Here is a 14393-nt window from a genome sequence, read left to right on the forward strand (position 1 = left end):
GGGGTTGGAACCCCTTTTGCCTTCAGAATTGCCTTAATCCTTCATGGCATAGATACAAAAGTACTGGAAATATTCATCAGAGATTTTGGTCCATATTGACATGATAGTATAATGTGGTTACTGCACATTTGCTGCAACTCAAAGGTGCTCTATTGGATTGAGTTCTGTTGACTGTGGTGGCCAGTTGAGTACAGTGAACTCATTGTCATGTTAAAAAAATAAATAAATAAATAAAACAGTCTGAGATGATTTGCACTTTATAACATGGTGCGTTATCCTACTGGAGGTAAGCATTAGAAGATGGGTACACAGTGGTCATAAAAGGATGAACATGGTCAGCGACTCAGGTAGGCAGTGGCATTGACACAATTCTAAATTGTTACTAAAAGGCCCAAAGTGTACCAAATTCTGACCCTACCATCTGAATGTTGCAGCAGAAATCGAGACTCATCAGACCAGGCAACATTTTTTCAATCTTCAGGTGAGCCTTTGCAAATTGTAGCCTCAGTTTCCTGTTCCTAGCTGACAGGAATGGCACCTTTTGTGGTCTTCTGCTGCTGTAACCCATTTGTCTCAGAGTTGCGCATTTAGTATCTGCAGATACTCTTGCCTTTCTATCAGCTGGAACCAGTCTGGCCCTTCTTTTTTGACCTCTGGCATCAAAAAGGCATTTGTGCCCACAGAACAGCTGCTTACTGGATATTTTCTCTTTTTCAGACCATTCTCTGTTAACCCTAAATATGGTTGTGCGTGAAAATCCAGGTAGATTAGCAGTTTCTGAAATACTCAGACCAGCCAGTCTGGCACCCAAAACCATGCCACATTCAAAGTCACTTAAATTCCCTTTCTCCCCATTCTGATGCTTGGTTTGCAGCAGATTGTCTTGACCATGTCTACATGCTTAAATGCATTGAGTAACTGCCATGTGATTAGTTGATTAGAAATTTGCATTAATGAGCAGTTAAACAGGTGTACCTAATAAAGTGGCTAGAGAGTGTAGTTGTACACTATTACAGACAGTGACTTATGTGAACATGCCTCATGTACTTGTACTGTAATAAAAAAGGGTTCCAAATTATATTTAATGGGGTTTTTATATACAAACTGGATTGGTTTTAGAAGTAGGGGTAATGTAGGGCCATATAACAAGCAATTTTAATTGTATAACATACATTAAGCCTGTGGAGATTTACAGCAAAACCACCAGTACCAACATGTGTGTGTGTGTGTGTGTTTGTAAGCAAATTAAAAAGAATTCTAAGGAAATAAGCAAATTAGTCAATCTATCAAATAAAACGTAGGTACTTTGTGTCTCTTACTTCCTCTGTCGGTTTCTCTTCTTCCTTCAGCTCTTTTTCGGAGCCACTTCTGGATTTCTGTCTAAAGAGTGTGCGTTCATTCATAGAGCTGACTGAAGGACTCTTCTCATCCATAGTCATCTCCTCACTGTCCTCCTCTGCTACCTCTGTGCTTTTAAACATCTGTAATTCAAACACAAAACCTAGAAATATACCTTCTTTGCATTCTAAACACATTTCCTGTTTTATCACGCACTGTTCAAGCTTCTCACTTTAAGGCAAATGTCAAATTCTCTGACTTTTGTGTTTTACCCTGAATATAATTTTGTAGGACTTTAATGGCACCATGAGAACAGTAATGGATAAATTACCCCAGATTTTGAAAATTAATAAATAAATCAGAGGTACTGACTGTTTGTGTGGTGGCAGGAAATAAAATGGAACTCAAAAAGATCCTAAACATAATCGACATATAAAACAATGTGATAAAAAATATGGTGAAGAAAAATTACAATTTGATCAATGGAAACAAAAATATTAAGCGACAAACAGAAATCTCTGATATTCCAACGGCTCCACGATAAATATTTAAAGAATATCCCTTTTAAAATTGCATAATATTCCAAACAAATCCATGACTGCTGAGAACCCTGATTGTTTACCAGAGAACAAACAGATAGTGTTAGATACTGCTGAAATATTAACTCAATTTTAATTTGTGCACAGGCTGAACATTTTATTTTGGTTTACTTGTTGATGATTTTTGACTCTTTAAGCGCATTTCACTGTTGACTTGATTTTTATCAACCACAAAAGACCACAGCTTGAATATAATGCTGCACTGAAACAAACAAAAACATTACATCATGGATAGCCTAAAGTAAAACAAATTTTTTTGATTTGGTCAATGTATCTCATTCACTCAAATCCAGATAGATGCAATCCATAAGGTCTCTTTATGTATGTTTTAAGAGTTGTTCACAGTAAAACAAATTCAATCTGCAGTAACTGGAAGTCGTCAAGTCACTGTACTGTTAGCTGCTACTTGACTACAACATCCTAACTTGGCATGAAACAGCTTTGCTATCAGCTCAACATATTTTGACAGCCAGCATTACTCATGCTGCCTCAAATAGACAAATCTTGTAGAGCATGAATGACTTCTGGTTGCTGTGATGAACCAAATCACTGACGGTCTTAATGAGATGTCAAGAGGGCTGCTTTTGACCTTACTAACTAGTAAAGGAACAGGAACGAAATAAAACATTTATAGAAGTGAAAAGAGCCAGTAAAGGATTTTAAGGCTTGAAAATCAGGTCATCCAAGAACAGAATGCCATACGTCACAGTTTTGTCAAAATAACCAAATGCAAAACCAGTTGGTACAGAAAAAACATGAATTGACTGCTGACATGACAGTGATGCTGAGAGAATTGTTAAAGGCAGTTGATTGGCCTCGTCCAAGTGCTTACACTGACACAAACACAAGAGCATTTGAAAGTCATGTCTATCAGAGGATCAGTCTATGAGCAGATACTGCATACGAGTGATTAGCTGACTTTTAAAACTATATACTGTATGGAGAAAAAAGTCTGTCATTTCCTATTATGCTCTATTGTTGATTTTGTGGTGTTAAAAAATACATTGTTTACGGTTATAATTTGTCATATTTTTTCATCATATATATGAATGCAATTTATACATATATATACATATATATATATATATATATATATATATATATATATATATATATATATATATATATATATATATATATATATATATATATATATACATATACATATACATATACATATATATATATATATATATATATATATATATATATATATATATATATACATATACATATACATATATATATATATATATATATATATATATATATATATATATATATATACATACACATATACACACACATATATATATATATATATATATATATATATATATATATATATATATATATATATATATATATATATATACAGTTGAAGTCAGAATTATTAGCCCCCCTGACTTATTAGCGCCGCTGTTTATTTTTTTCCCCAATTTCTGTTTAATGGAGGGAAGATTGTTTCAGCACATTTCTAAGCATAATAGTTTTAGAAACCTATTTCTAATAACTGATTTATTTTATCTTAGTCATGATGACAGTAAATAGTATTTTACTTGATATTTTTCAAGACACTTCTATACAGCTTAAAGTGACATTTAAAGGCTTAACTAGGTTAATAAGGTGTACTAGGCAGGTTAGGGTAATTAGGCAAGTTATTGTATAATGATGGTTTGTTCTGTAGACTATCGTAAAAAAATTAGCTTAAAGAGGCAAATAATTTTGTCCCAAAATTGTTTTTTAAAAAATTAATAACTGCTTTTATTCTAGCTGAAATAAAACAAATAAGACTTTCTCCAGAAGAAAAAATATTATCAGACATACTGTGAAAATTTCCTTGCTCTGTTAAACATCATTTAAGAAATATTAAATAAAGAAATAAAAAAAAATTAAAAGGGGGCTAATAATTCTGACTTTAACTGTATATTTTACAGGGATGCACACAGAAATATGAATAACGGCATTGTGTGAAATGTAGCTTTTTTTAGCGATATGTTTTCTTATTATGTTGGGCATATAGTCATTAGTTTTTGAAAAGTCTTTTATATCGTATGAATATTTATTTAAAATTTCTACAATTCTTAATTAAACATTTGTTCTAATTAGGTTCTAAGAAAAAGAAAATGTTCTAAATAAAGTGAGAAGTACGACCACATATAAATGGGTACATTTCTCTATATATACTTGCAATATTATATAATGTAATAAAAAAATAGTGCTTTACATGTGGTCAGTATATGAATAATTTAGATGCAAAACCTCTAAATTCCATCTGAAATTTTCATCTAAATTTTGTATTTTTCTCAGGCTATTGTGTGTAGTTTCAGTAATTTTCCTCTTAGTGCAAAGAATAGGTTATTTTTATTGCTTTTAAAGTAAAATACCTTAACATAAACAGAAGGCTTGAAAAAACACAAATTATAAAGCAAATTTCAGACGGTGCTTAGAGGTTTTTGCATCTAAACTCTTCATATATAAACTTTTAATTGACTGAATTTACAAAAATGGTCCTATATCGTGATAAATATATCATTATCAGGACATGAGATGACTTATATTATGATATGAGAATTTTCTCACGATATCGTCCAGCCCTAATCACAGTCATATCTGTGCATGAACACAATAGACAGTCAGTATTGTTTTAAGAACCCACTCAAAAGAGCTCAAATGTTATCGGGAAATGAGAGTTTTTATTATGACAGCACTGAATGGTCTCATGTCTGGTAGTTTTGAAAACATTACAGCGTACTAGCTGCAAATGATTCATGTCTGAACAGTGGGTTTCTAACCTGCATATTAACCAGAGAGTGGTAGATTCCTTTCCTTTCCATCAGTTCATCATGCGTGCCCAGTTCTACTATTTCACCATTCTGGAAACCAGCGATGACATCAGCATTTCGAATAGTAGAGAGTCGGTGAGCCACAACTATGGTGGTCCTTCCCAGCCTCACCTGTTCAGATGAAAAAAAAAACAACATTTATATATAAACAACATATATACACACACACACACACACACACCCACACACACACACACACACACACACACACACACACACACACACACACACACGCACACACGCACGCACATATATATATATATATATATATATATATATATATATATATATATATATATATATATATATATATATATATATATATATATATATATATATATATATATATAGTATAGAAAAATGAACACAGAAAAATATTCTTTGTTACCTTATCTAGAGCTGCTTGCACAATAGTCTCACTCTCTGCATCCAGGGCAGAGGTAGCCTCGTCGAGAAGAAGGATTTTTGGGTTGCGCACAAGTGCTCGTGCAATGGCAATACGCTGCTTTTGTCCGCCACTCATCTGGGTTCCCCTGTCTCCAACCAGCGTCTCAAATTTCTGAAAATGACCAGAGATATTGGTCAGACTAGATCCAATCAATCTTTGTTATCAGGATCATCAAATTAGAAGCCTACATCAGGGAGCTTCATGATGAAGTTGTAGGCATTGGCTTCACGTGCAGCCTGCTCAATCTCATCCTGGGTGACGTCTTGCCGGCCGTAGCGGATGTTTTCGGCAATTGTTGTTGCAAACAGCACTGGTTCTTGACTGACCACGCCAATCAGTTCTCGCAGACCTCTCACATTCAGAGAGCGAATATCATGACCATCTATAGAAACCTGAAGGGTTAGAGAAAAGTTAGGCCCCATTTACATTAATACGTTTTAGTTTTAACGCACTTAAAACTTCTGCTACAGTTTTCACTTCCATCCACACTACCCCAAAGTTTTCAAAAATGCCGTTGTCAGAGTGCATGTATGGTCATGTGATGAATGTTTTCAGTGGTGTAGTGTGGACGGAGACCTGTTCTATAATGCTGGATGATTAACCTTTATAAAAATAAAATGCATCACTGTAAATAGAGCCTTAGATTAAGACAGGGAGGTCAAAGAGTGTGCACGTCTCTGTCTCTCTTTGTACTTACGCTCCCTTCCTGTGGGTCGTAGAAGCGTTGCAGCAGCTGGATTGTTGTGCTTTTTCCACACCCACTGCTGCCCACTAAAGCAATGGTCTGTCCACTCATGACTTTAAGATTCATGCCATTCAGGACCTACACAGCCAAACCAGAGACACAGATTTCATTCTGTTGTCATCCTGTTCAAATATACATAAAATAACAATTTGATGGACCTACCTTCACATCATCTCGCGAGGGGTATCTGAAATGAATGTTTTTGAACTCAATGTTTCCTTTAACGACGTCAAGTTTGTATCCTTCCTCAGAGAAACTGTTAATCTTGGGTTCCTGTTGATAAGAACAATTTTTTTCATATTTTATATTCCAGCAACGAATTAAGTTTACAAATCAAACCTTATTCAGACTAATAGACATCAATAGCACACTAATTGCACTAATGCAGAGACAAACGACCCCCTGTGGTATTCTATTCATTGGATCTCAGCAGGGAAACAACTCTGATCCTGAGACCTGGCCATATTTCATGCTGCTAAAACAATGACAGGAAGTTATGCAACTTGGCTCTGGATTATTTGTGCGCACCTTTTTGTCTCTGGACTTTATCTCAAAGCCGCTGCCTGTCCACCGTGTGTGTGGTGTTTGTTTAAACTGGACCATCTGAGTCTAAATAAAGACAAGTTCAGTGCTTGCATGTGTGCATGTGTGTCTTTTAATTGTCCAGACTTTTCCTTCTTGGATACTGAACAGATGTTAAAAATGTACAGTCCAGGACACCTGAAAGTATGTACAAATGACCAGAATATATATGGAGCTATAGTACAACAAAGTCAGGAAACAATACAATAAGCTTCACAAATAAAACACCCCACCCCTTTGACCAATGGTGCACCTCTTTTTCACTTATTTATGATTGCATAGATCGTTTTTAGATAAATGGCTGCAAATGATTTCCCTTTGTACGCCAGCTGCATATTTGTGTACATTTTCTGTACTCTTTGCTATTAAAGAATAGATATTTTTAAGAATAAAAACTTTGAAGTATGTAAAATAAGGAAAACTTATTTTGGATCGCAAAGATAGTATAGTTATTAACAATTTATATGTATCAGGGTTCATACACATTTTTACTACAAAAATTCCATAACTTTTTCAAGACTTTCAAGTCAATTTTTATGACTTAATATTCCATGTAATGTCTACATATGGTAAATCATAAGAAATGTTAACATTTTTTACAGCATATCATAAAACATACAATACTTTCAGTTTATTTTTATATCTATGTAAAATAGATTATGCTTACACAGCACTAATAATGTGAGAGCATGTTTTGGCCAAGAAAAGAAAAAAAGTAAAAACTAAGCTCCATTCCAATATGCAGACATTTGTCAAACTAATTTTAGATAATCTTAATAGCTTGTTAAACTAGTAATCTTAGGTAAAACTACTTCTAATTTAAAGCCGCGATCACACTGCACTTTTCGCTTAATAGACTTCAATTCATAGGCATGCGAATGCGGCAGACCAAGAATATGTGTGACAAGTTTACATTTTGCATTCAAGTTTGCATTCGAAAGTTCAAGCTTGGTGAATTCTTACCTGCGAAATCACATCAGGTGATAGACCAATAGAACATCATTTAAAATAAGAAATTTAAAATATGGAGCAATCGCTCACTTTTATTAATGTCTAATCATATTGTTTAACCCCGCCCCTTTTGGCAGCGCCATATGAAAGTATTTTGCAAGCACAAGCTTTAGTGCGATCGCAGTCGATTTGGACAGAAATGTCTGCTAAATGACTAAATGTAAATGTAATTTCCATGACATTTACAAAACCTTGTGGATTTTTCTGGTTTTACTAAACCTTTCCAGGCCTGAAAAATGCCATGTCAAAATTCCATGACTTTTCCAGGTTTTCCATGACCGTATTAACCCTGATGTATACATAAGGGTGTCACTGTGGCGCAGTGGGTAGTCACTAGTTCGAGCCCCGGCTGGCTCAGTTGGTATTTCTTTGTGGAGTTTGCATGTTCTCCCCGTGTTTACGCGGGTTTCCTCCGGGTGCTCTGGTTTCCTCCACAGTCCTGTTTAGTTTAATTAATTAACTTTAAAAAAATAAATTGTTGAATTAAAAATATTTTATGATATTTAAATTATGTAGTCATGCACTCGATGAGAGAATGCAGAAACAGACAGAAACCAAGATGGCAGAACGATGTGTTTCTTTAAAGATGAATGAAGATGTAGGTTGTACAGTGTACAGCTCCTAAAAAAGCCTCAGCCAGGTAAGAAAAGTAACGGAACACATTACTTTCCAGAGTCACACTTTATTTTGATGGTCCATTTGTTGAATTTAAGTTACATTGTATCTACCTGCCAACTAATTCTCATTAGATTATAAATAGCCTGTCAGGTTGGGATTAGGGTTGGGGTTAGTGTAAGTTGACATGTACTTGCAAAGTTTCTTACAGTCAATTAAATATCTGCTGAAGGAGCAGTATCAACAGATATTAAGCAGACAGTCTACTAACACTCAAGTGGACCATCAAAATAAAGTGTTACCCTTTCCAGTAAAAAGTAACTAAATAATGCAACCGGTTATTTTGGGGGGAGTAACTCAATACTGAAATACATTACTTTCAAAAGTAACTTTTTCCAACACTGGTCTTGGTGAGAATAGTAGACTTCGTTTAAAATATTAGAAAATCAACTGAATAGTACTATAGGCACAATCATGAAGTATTTCTGTACAAAATGGCCTCTAATTTTAATATGACTCAACAGAAAAACTTTTTTATGACTATATAGGGACCCTGGATATGCTTATGCCTTAAAGTCATTTTAAAAGGCATCCGCACATTGTCATGAGATTTACCATAGGAAAATTCAATCTAAACATGACTTGACATGTAAACAAGAGTTTGGCAGCTAATAGATCACAGTACTACAGTTAGGAAAAGAAAGTGTTAGCGGAATAGTCAATGCTACTGTAAGTTTAATTCTTTAATGTGTTTAATTATTTAATGCGGAAAGTGAAATTGTAATATCATGTGGAACAATTATATTGTTGAACTTTCGACAACAGTTTTTTCTTCCAACATTATATAATATAATATCCTGTACTCATTTATGATTAGCTAACAGTGTGTTCACTCACGTGATCAATGATCTGGAAAACTTTATGGGCGGCTCCTCTAGCACTGGAGAAGGTCTGTATGTTTGGAGACGTTTGACCGAGGCCAAAAGCTCCAATTAGGACAGCGAAGAAAATCTAAAAAAAGAAGAATAGAAAATGCACTTGTGAAACAGACTCGTGGCTATTTAATAATCTGCTCCCATAAAGAAAACATAACCACATGCTATTAATAAGGATTTTCTTTCACCTACAACATTTGACACAACACCAAATCCTGGACCAATGTGACTGTGGGAGTTTCTGAGGTTGTGTATCGGAAATATCCTTGCTTTATACTCACCGTCAAAAGCATGCCAATCGTATATTCCCCACCCAGGATAAGAGTGCTGCCGTACCAAAAGGCCAGTGCATAGGACATGTAGATCATGAAGAATGTGAAGCCCATAGCAATGTTCACAGTTATGGCCTTCCTTACTCCAACGTTCTTAGCATCCTCTAAGTTTTTGTGATACCTTGTGAAAAACACAAAAATAGGCTGTTATTCCCCATGCTTTTCCAATTCATCTTATTGGACAACAACAGGCTAACACTCTCACAGCCAGACTACAATGTGCTAAAATTAAGCTCTTGCTGTCCAGCATTTATAGTTCTAAGATAATTTACCAAATGATTAAATGGTGTTTATAACGACACCAGATTACCATAGGGACTAAGCCAAAAAGAAAATGAATGAATGAATAAATAGTGTTCAAATTTAGATGCAAGATAACTTTCAATCACACCTCTTGATCTCTTTCTTCTGTCCACCAAAGGCAAAGACGGTTCTGATGGATGACAGCACTTCCTCTGCCACTGCTCCAGCCTTCGCATAGGCCGTCTGCTCCTTCGACGTGAATGTTGTCATCACCTAATAAGGCAAGGTTATAAAGTTACTTTTCTTACATTCATTATCATTTTAGTTCATAATACTCTTTAATATATAAAGTTGAAGTCAGAATTATTAGTCCCCCTTTGATTTTTTTTCTTTTTTAAATATTTCCCAAGTGATGTTTAACAGAGCAAGGAAATGTTCACTATGTCTGATAATATTTTTTCTTCTGGAGAAAGTCTTATTTGTTTTATGTTGGCTAGAATAAAAGCAGTTTTAATTTTAATTAATTTAATTTTTTTTAAACAGTTTTAAGGTCATAATTATTAGCCATTTTAAGCAATATTTTTTTATAATCTACAGAACAAACCTTCATTGTACAATAACTTGCCTAATTACCCTAACCTGCCTAGTTAACCTAATTTACCTAGTTAAGCCTGTCAATGTCACTTAGGAAAAAATAAATTAGTTATTTAAAATTTGTTATTAAAACTATCATGATTAGAAATGTGTTAAAAAAAACATATCTCCGTTAAACAGGATTGGGGGGGGGGCTGGTGCAGTGCGATCTGAGCTTTTTGATTTTTAATGCGCTCACCTAACCCCACCCCTAACCCTACCCGTCACAGTGACGTCACTCACTCCATTGAGTGCATTGTGTCTGAGATTGCTTCGTGAAGCAATATATTTTCGTGAAGCAATTTATATATGAAGAGTTCAGATGCAAAACTGTTTATGTGAAGTTTCCACATAGCATTGAAGTTCCCCCCTCAAAGGGGAGCTAAAATAGTCATGTAGTACTCTGATAAATGTTCTTTAAGTCTATATTTAAATTCAGATTTTGGGTTTATGCGTTTCTTTTGTTGAACACAAAAAACAATATTTTGAAAAACAAAACGTTAGCTGGTACCCATTGACTTCCATATTAGGAAAAAAAAACTTTGGAAGTCAATGGTTACAGGTTTTCAGCTTTGAAGGGAGAGTAAATGATGACAGAATTTTCATTTTGGATGAACTTTCCTTTTAAAACTTCTGGTGTAAAAAGAAATGTCTTTTGTGTTTGTTTGTGGTACAACTGACGTACCATACCGTAACGTATTGTATTAAGGGGACCCATGTGAATCAGCAGCTTACAGCAGTCATAAAAATATTAAAACTGTTTCTCTCCATGTTCCTTTTAATCTTACCTTTCCGATGACAGCGGCTGAGATACCGAGTAACGGGCTAACAGCGAGGATGACGAGGGTCAGCTTCCAGCCTTTAGCAAAGCCAATGATAATGCCAACAATAAAAGTAGTGAGATTCTGAATCAGCATGCCAAGTTTATCCCCAATGCCTTCATTTATTTTGTAAACATCACTGGAGAGGAAAAATAAGAGTGAAATGTAAGCATGTGCCACTGTGAATAACATGTAGGCTCATCAATCTAACTGCATGACGTACTCTGTAAGGCGTGTGTTGAGTTGTCCCGTCTCGTTGACATCAAACCAGCCGATCTCCTGTTTCATGATGGAGTGGAAGAATATCTTTCTAAGTTTCTTCACCTGACGTCCTGCCGCAAGAGTCCAAAAGGCCACCTGCATATATGCCGCCACCAAGACCACAAATCCCATGATGCTGTAGTATATAGCATGTCTGAGAAGGAAAAGGGAGACTATCATACACTATAAAAGACTAAGATTTAAACATTAAATATGAAAACTGCAGTGTTTCAATAAAAAGAAAAGTTGTCTAACGTTGTCATCTTCTCCCCCAAAGTAATATTACTGGTCTCTGGAAAGGTGAAGTCTAGAAAATAAATGAAGGAATGTATTGTAATTTGAGAATTAATAGGACAGCGATGAGGCATACAAAAAAAAAAAAAAAAAAATCACTCACTAGGTGGGAGGGTAATGTTCTTCAAATTGTCCAACAATGTATCATCCACAAAGCTGTCCGTCATGTCTCCAAATACAATTACCATGAGAGGAAGAACTGCCCCATTGGCCATGGACATGATTAAGCCAAGCATCATCAGTAAAATGTCGATACTATCTGCATATCGAAACTAACACAAAGACACACTTCTCTTAGTACAGGTTAGGTTAAGTTTTATTTATATAAACCCATAGATATATACACTAGATATCACATATGAGCCCTGAGCATGCGTCAATACCGCCGCCACATTAGTACAGTGCTCCCAGGATAAATCTCATTCAACCGCACTAGTCAAGAAGATTAAAGCTAATCTGAAGATGCCGGACTGTTATGCTGCACATTTCACATTTGACAAAACACTTTTCTATTCACACAAACACATGCTCTTTGTCGGCAATGTCCGTGCAGTCACTTATCCATCGATGTAGAAAAGTGATGTAAAATTATAATTTCTGTAATTTAAAAAAAATATTTGCATACTGACCACTGGGAAAACTCCCGATCATAGATATATGTTTACATATCTATGGCTCCGGAGGGCCAGTGCTCCACCACACCTTGGTACCACATTGATTTCAAAGAAGCGATACCCTGTACTAAAATGGTGGCTCTATTGATGCATTCCTTCCAATAGACAACAACAGCATAGGTGATATCTAATGTAAATCTCTATGATATAAACCATCCACGGTTAGTTATAGCTAAGCCTTCCTTCAGTATTTGTTATACAGTTTTGTGTATTGACCTTTATGATAGAGAAATATTAATGTGTTACAAAAAAGTTACAGTATTAATACTGCAATATTCAACTCACTAATTCTATCGGTCCCACCATCTCCAACTTTTCCTTTTCCTCCTTCTCTTCCTTTCCATTTTTCTCACCGCTAGAAGGAAATATGTTTAAAAAAACATTAGATTTAATAATAAAATGAACTAGTAATGTAAATTAGCATTTGGTTAAACTGTTGTTGCTGTTTTTTTAAACCATTCTGCCTGTAACTATTCAGATTTTTTTTACAGCTACATTGTTAACATTGTTTAACACAGATAAATGATCAACTTCTTTCGTGAGAAGACTAATATGACAGGACATGAATCCAGCAATAAACCAGCTTAAACAAATGTATTACTATGAACTATTACTACGGACAAAGGTCTTTTAAAATGACAAAAAAATCAACACAAACTTCCTTGGTATATAACAGAAGAGTCACTTACCTTACATCTCCATTCTCCTCTTTTTTGTCACTTGACACTTTGAGTTTGGATTTCTTGCCCATGTTTGCTGTTATCTCAGATGCTGATAGTCCGGGTGGGTGTTAATCTGGATTTAATGGTCTGGATGGGGCAGGTGGTTTTGTGCTGTGTTACATAAGAGCACAGTATAACACACTGTACAATTACGGACACTAAAAACTCTCCTATTTTGAGTTGACAGATAAATACAGATGTAAACAGACGATCCAATTTACCTAATGTAAACAATTTTTAAAATCCACTTCATTGATAACTTTACGGCATAAGAGTTCAGAGTATTACATTTATGAACTTTGTCACTCCCACGTTGAACTACTGTGTGCTTTTAAAGTAAAGCAGTATTAAAGAATTTAGAAATGAATCCTGTTGCTTCTGTCGCTTTAAATTATGTTTACCGACTCTCAAACCACTATCAAACAATCCTCCCAGATATCAACATCAATGTTATTAAGCAAGAACGAATTTTGTTCGTTTTCAGGCATTTTGATCTGTTCTTCAACAGTAGAAGCATTTAAAATGTTTTTTATTTTTGTTATACGGTTTAACGTTAGATAGTGATGGCTAATACCGAGTCACCATAGGTGATTTGTTTAAAATATAATGTATTATGTCCATTATTTTCACCGGTGACTACGGTTATCATGGTAAATTAATATTTTATTGAGTGAATGAAAGATACCTACCGCTCTGACGGCGTTCTTCCCACCCTGCTGTCCCTCCACAATGAGCTCAGCGAGGCGCGGGACTGGAGGACTATCTGACAGATCGCGGTCGCGCGCACGTTTATACAGCCTTGACTTTATGTTTCTAGGGATTACATCACAGCCTGCATGCTTTATAGATCTCCTTCCGAAATCATTTGGACACTTTTATGACAGAAAAAGGCGCTTAGGAGGGATGTCTAACATTATCTTCATCAATTTTTGATGGGATATTTATCAATATGGTGGTCTCCAGATTTTCGAAGCATAAGTTTGTGATGTTTTCCAGTTATAATGTAGGCTAATTAGAAATTAACCAAGCGTGAACAGTGGATAGTTTACTAAATGTACGTGTTTGTCCTCTTTTCAAATGGAGAGTTTGACATGTCCCACCTTCTCGATTTTATCTATGAAAAAAAATGTTATTGTCATATGCTCACATACGTATTTCATGAATGTTAAAAATTAATTAATTCATTTTCTTTTTGGCTTAGTCCCTCCATTAATCAGGGGTTGCCACAGCGCAATGAACCGCCAATGTTAAATATTTAAATAAGGTTTGACTGAAAAAGAACAATGAACTATCT

The 14393-nt window shown here is 35.1% G+C and overlaps 1 protein-coding gene across 2 annotated transcripts in view; it reads right to left on the reverse strand.

Annotated features, from left to right (window-relative positions):
• Nucleotides 1-13822, reverse strand: part of abcb4 (ATP-binding cassette, sub-family B (MDR/TAP), member 4) — a 29917-nt gene extending 16095 nt beyond the window's left edge. Inside the window, exons 1-16 of one of the 2 annotated variants that reach the window (NM_001316714.1) lie at nt 13789-13822; nt 13067-13210; nt 12663-12732; nt 11807-11975; nt 11665-11716; nt 11372-11563; nt 11116-11287; nt 9843-9967; nt 9401-9572; nt 9082-9195; nt 6139-6249; nt 5929-6054; nt 5420-5623; nt 5172-5342; nt 4733-4894; nt 1320-1481 (exon numbers count right to left, since the gene is read on the reverse strand). In NM_001316714.1, coding sequence (NP_001303643.1) covers nt 1320-1481; nt 4733-4894; nt 5172-5342; nt 5420-5623; nt 5929-6054; nt 6139-6249; nt 9082-9195; nt 9401-9572; nt 9843-9967; nt 11116-11287; nt 11372-11563; nt 11665-11716; nt 11807-11975; nt 12663-12732; nt 13067-13128 — 2064 coding nt within the window. In that variant the 5' untranslated portion in view covers nt 13129-13210; nt 13789-13822. Of the gene's footprint in view, nt 1-1319; nt 1482-4612; nt 4895-5171; nt 5343-5419; nt 5624-5928; nt 6055-6138; nt 6250-9081; nt 9196-9400; nt 9573-9842; nt 9968-11115; nt 11288-11371; nt 11564-11664; nt 11717-11806; nt 11976-12662; nt 12733-13066; nt 13211-13788 lie in introns of those variants that run through there. The other variant, NM_001114583.2, reaches the window with a different exon arrangement.
• Between the last annotated feature and the right edge of the window lie 571 nt (nt 13823-14393).

The sequence above is a fragment of the Danio rerio genome, chromosome 16 (assembly GCF_049306965.1).
Source record: "Danio rerio strain Tuebingen ecotype United States chromosome 16, GRCz12tu, whole genome shotgun sequence".
In the NCBI taxonomy this organism is placed as follows: Eukaryota; Metazoa; Chordata; class Actinopteri; order Cypriniformes; family Danionidae; genus Danio; species Danio rerio.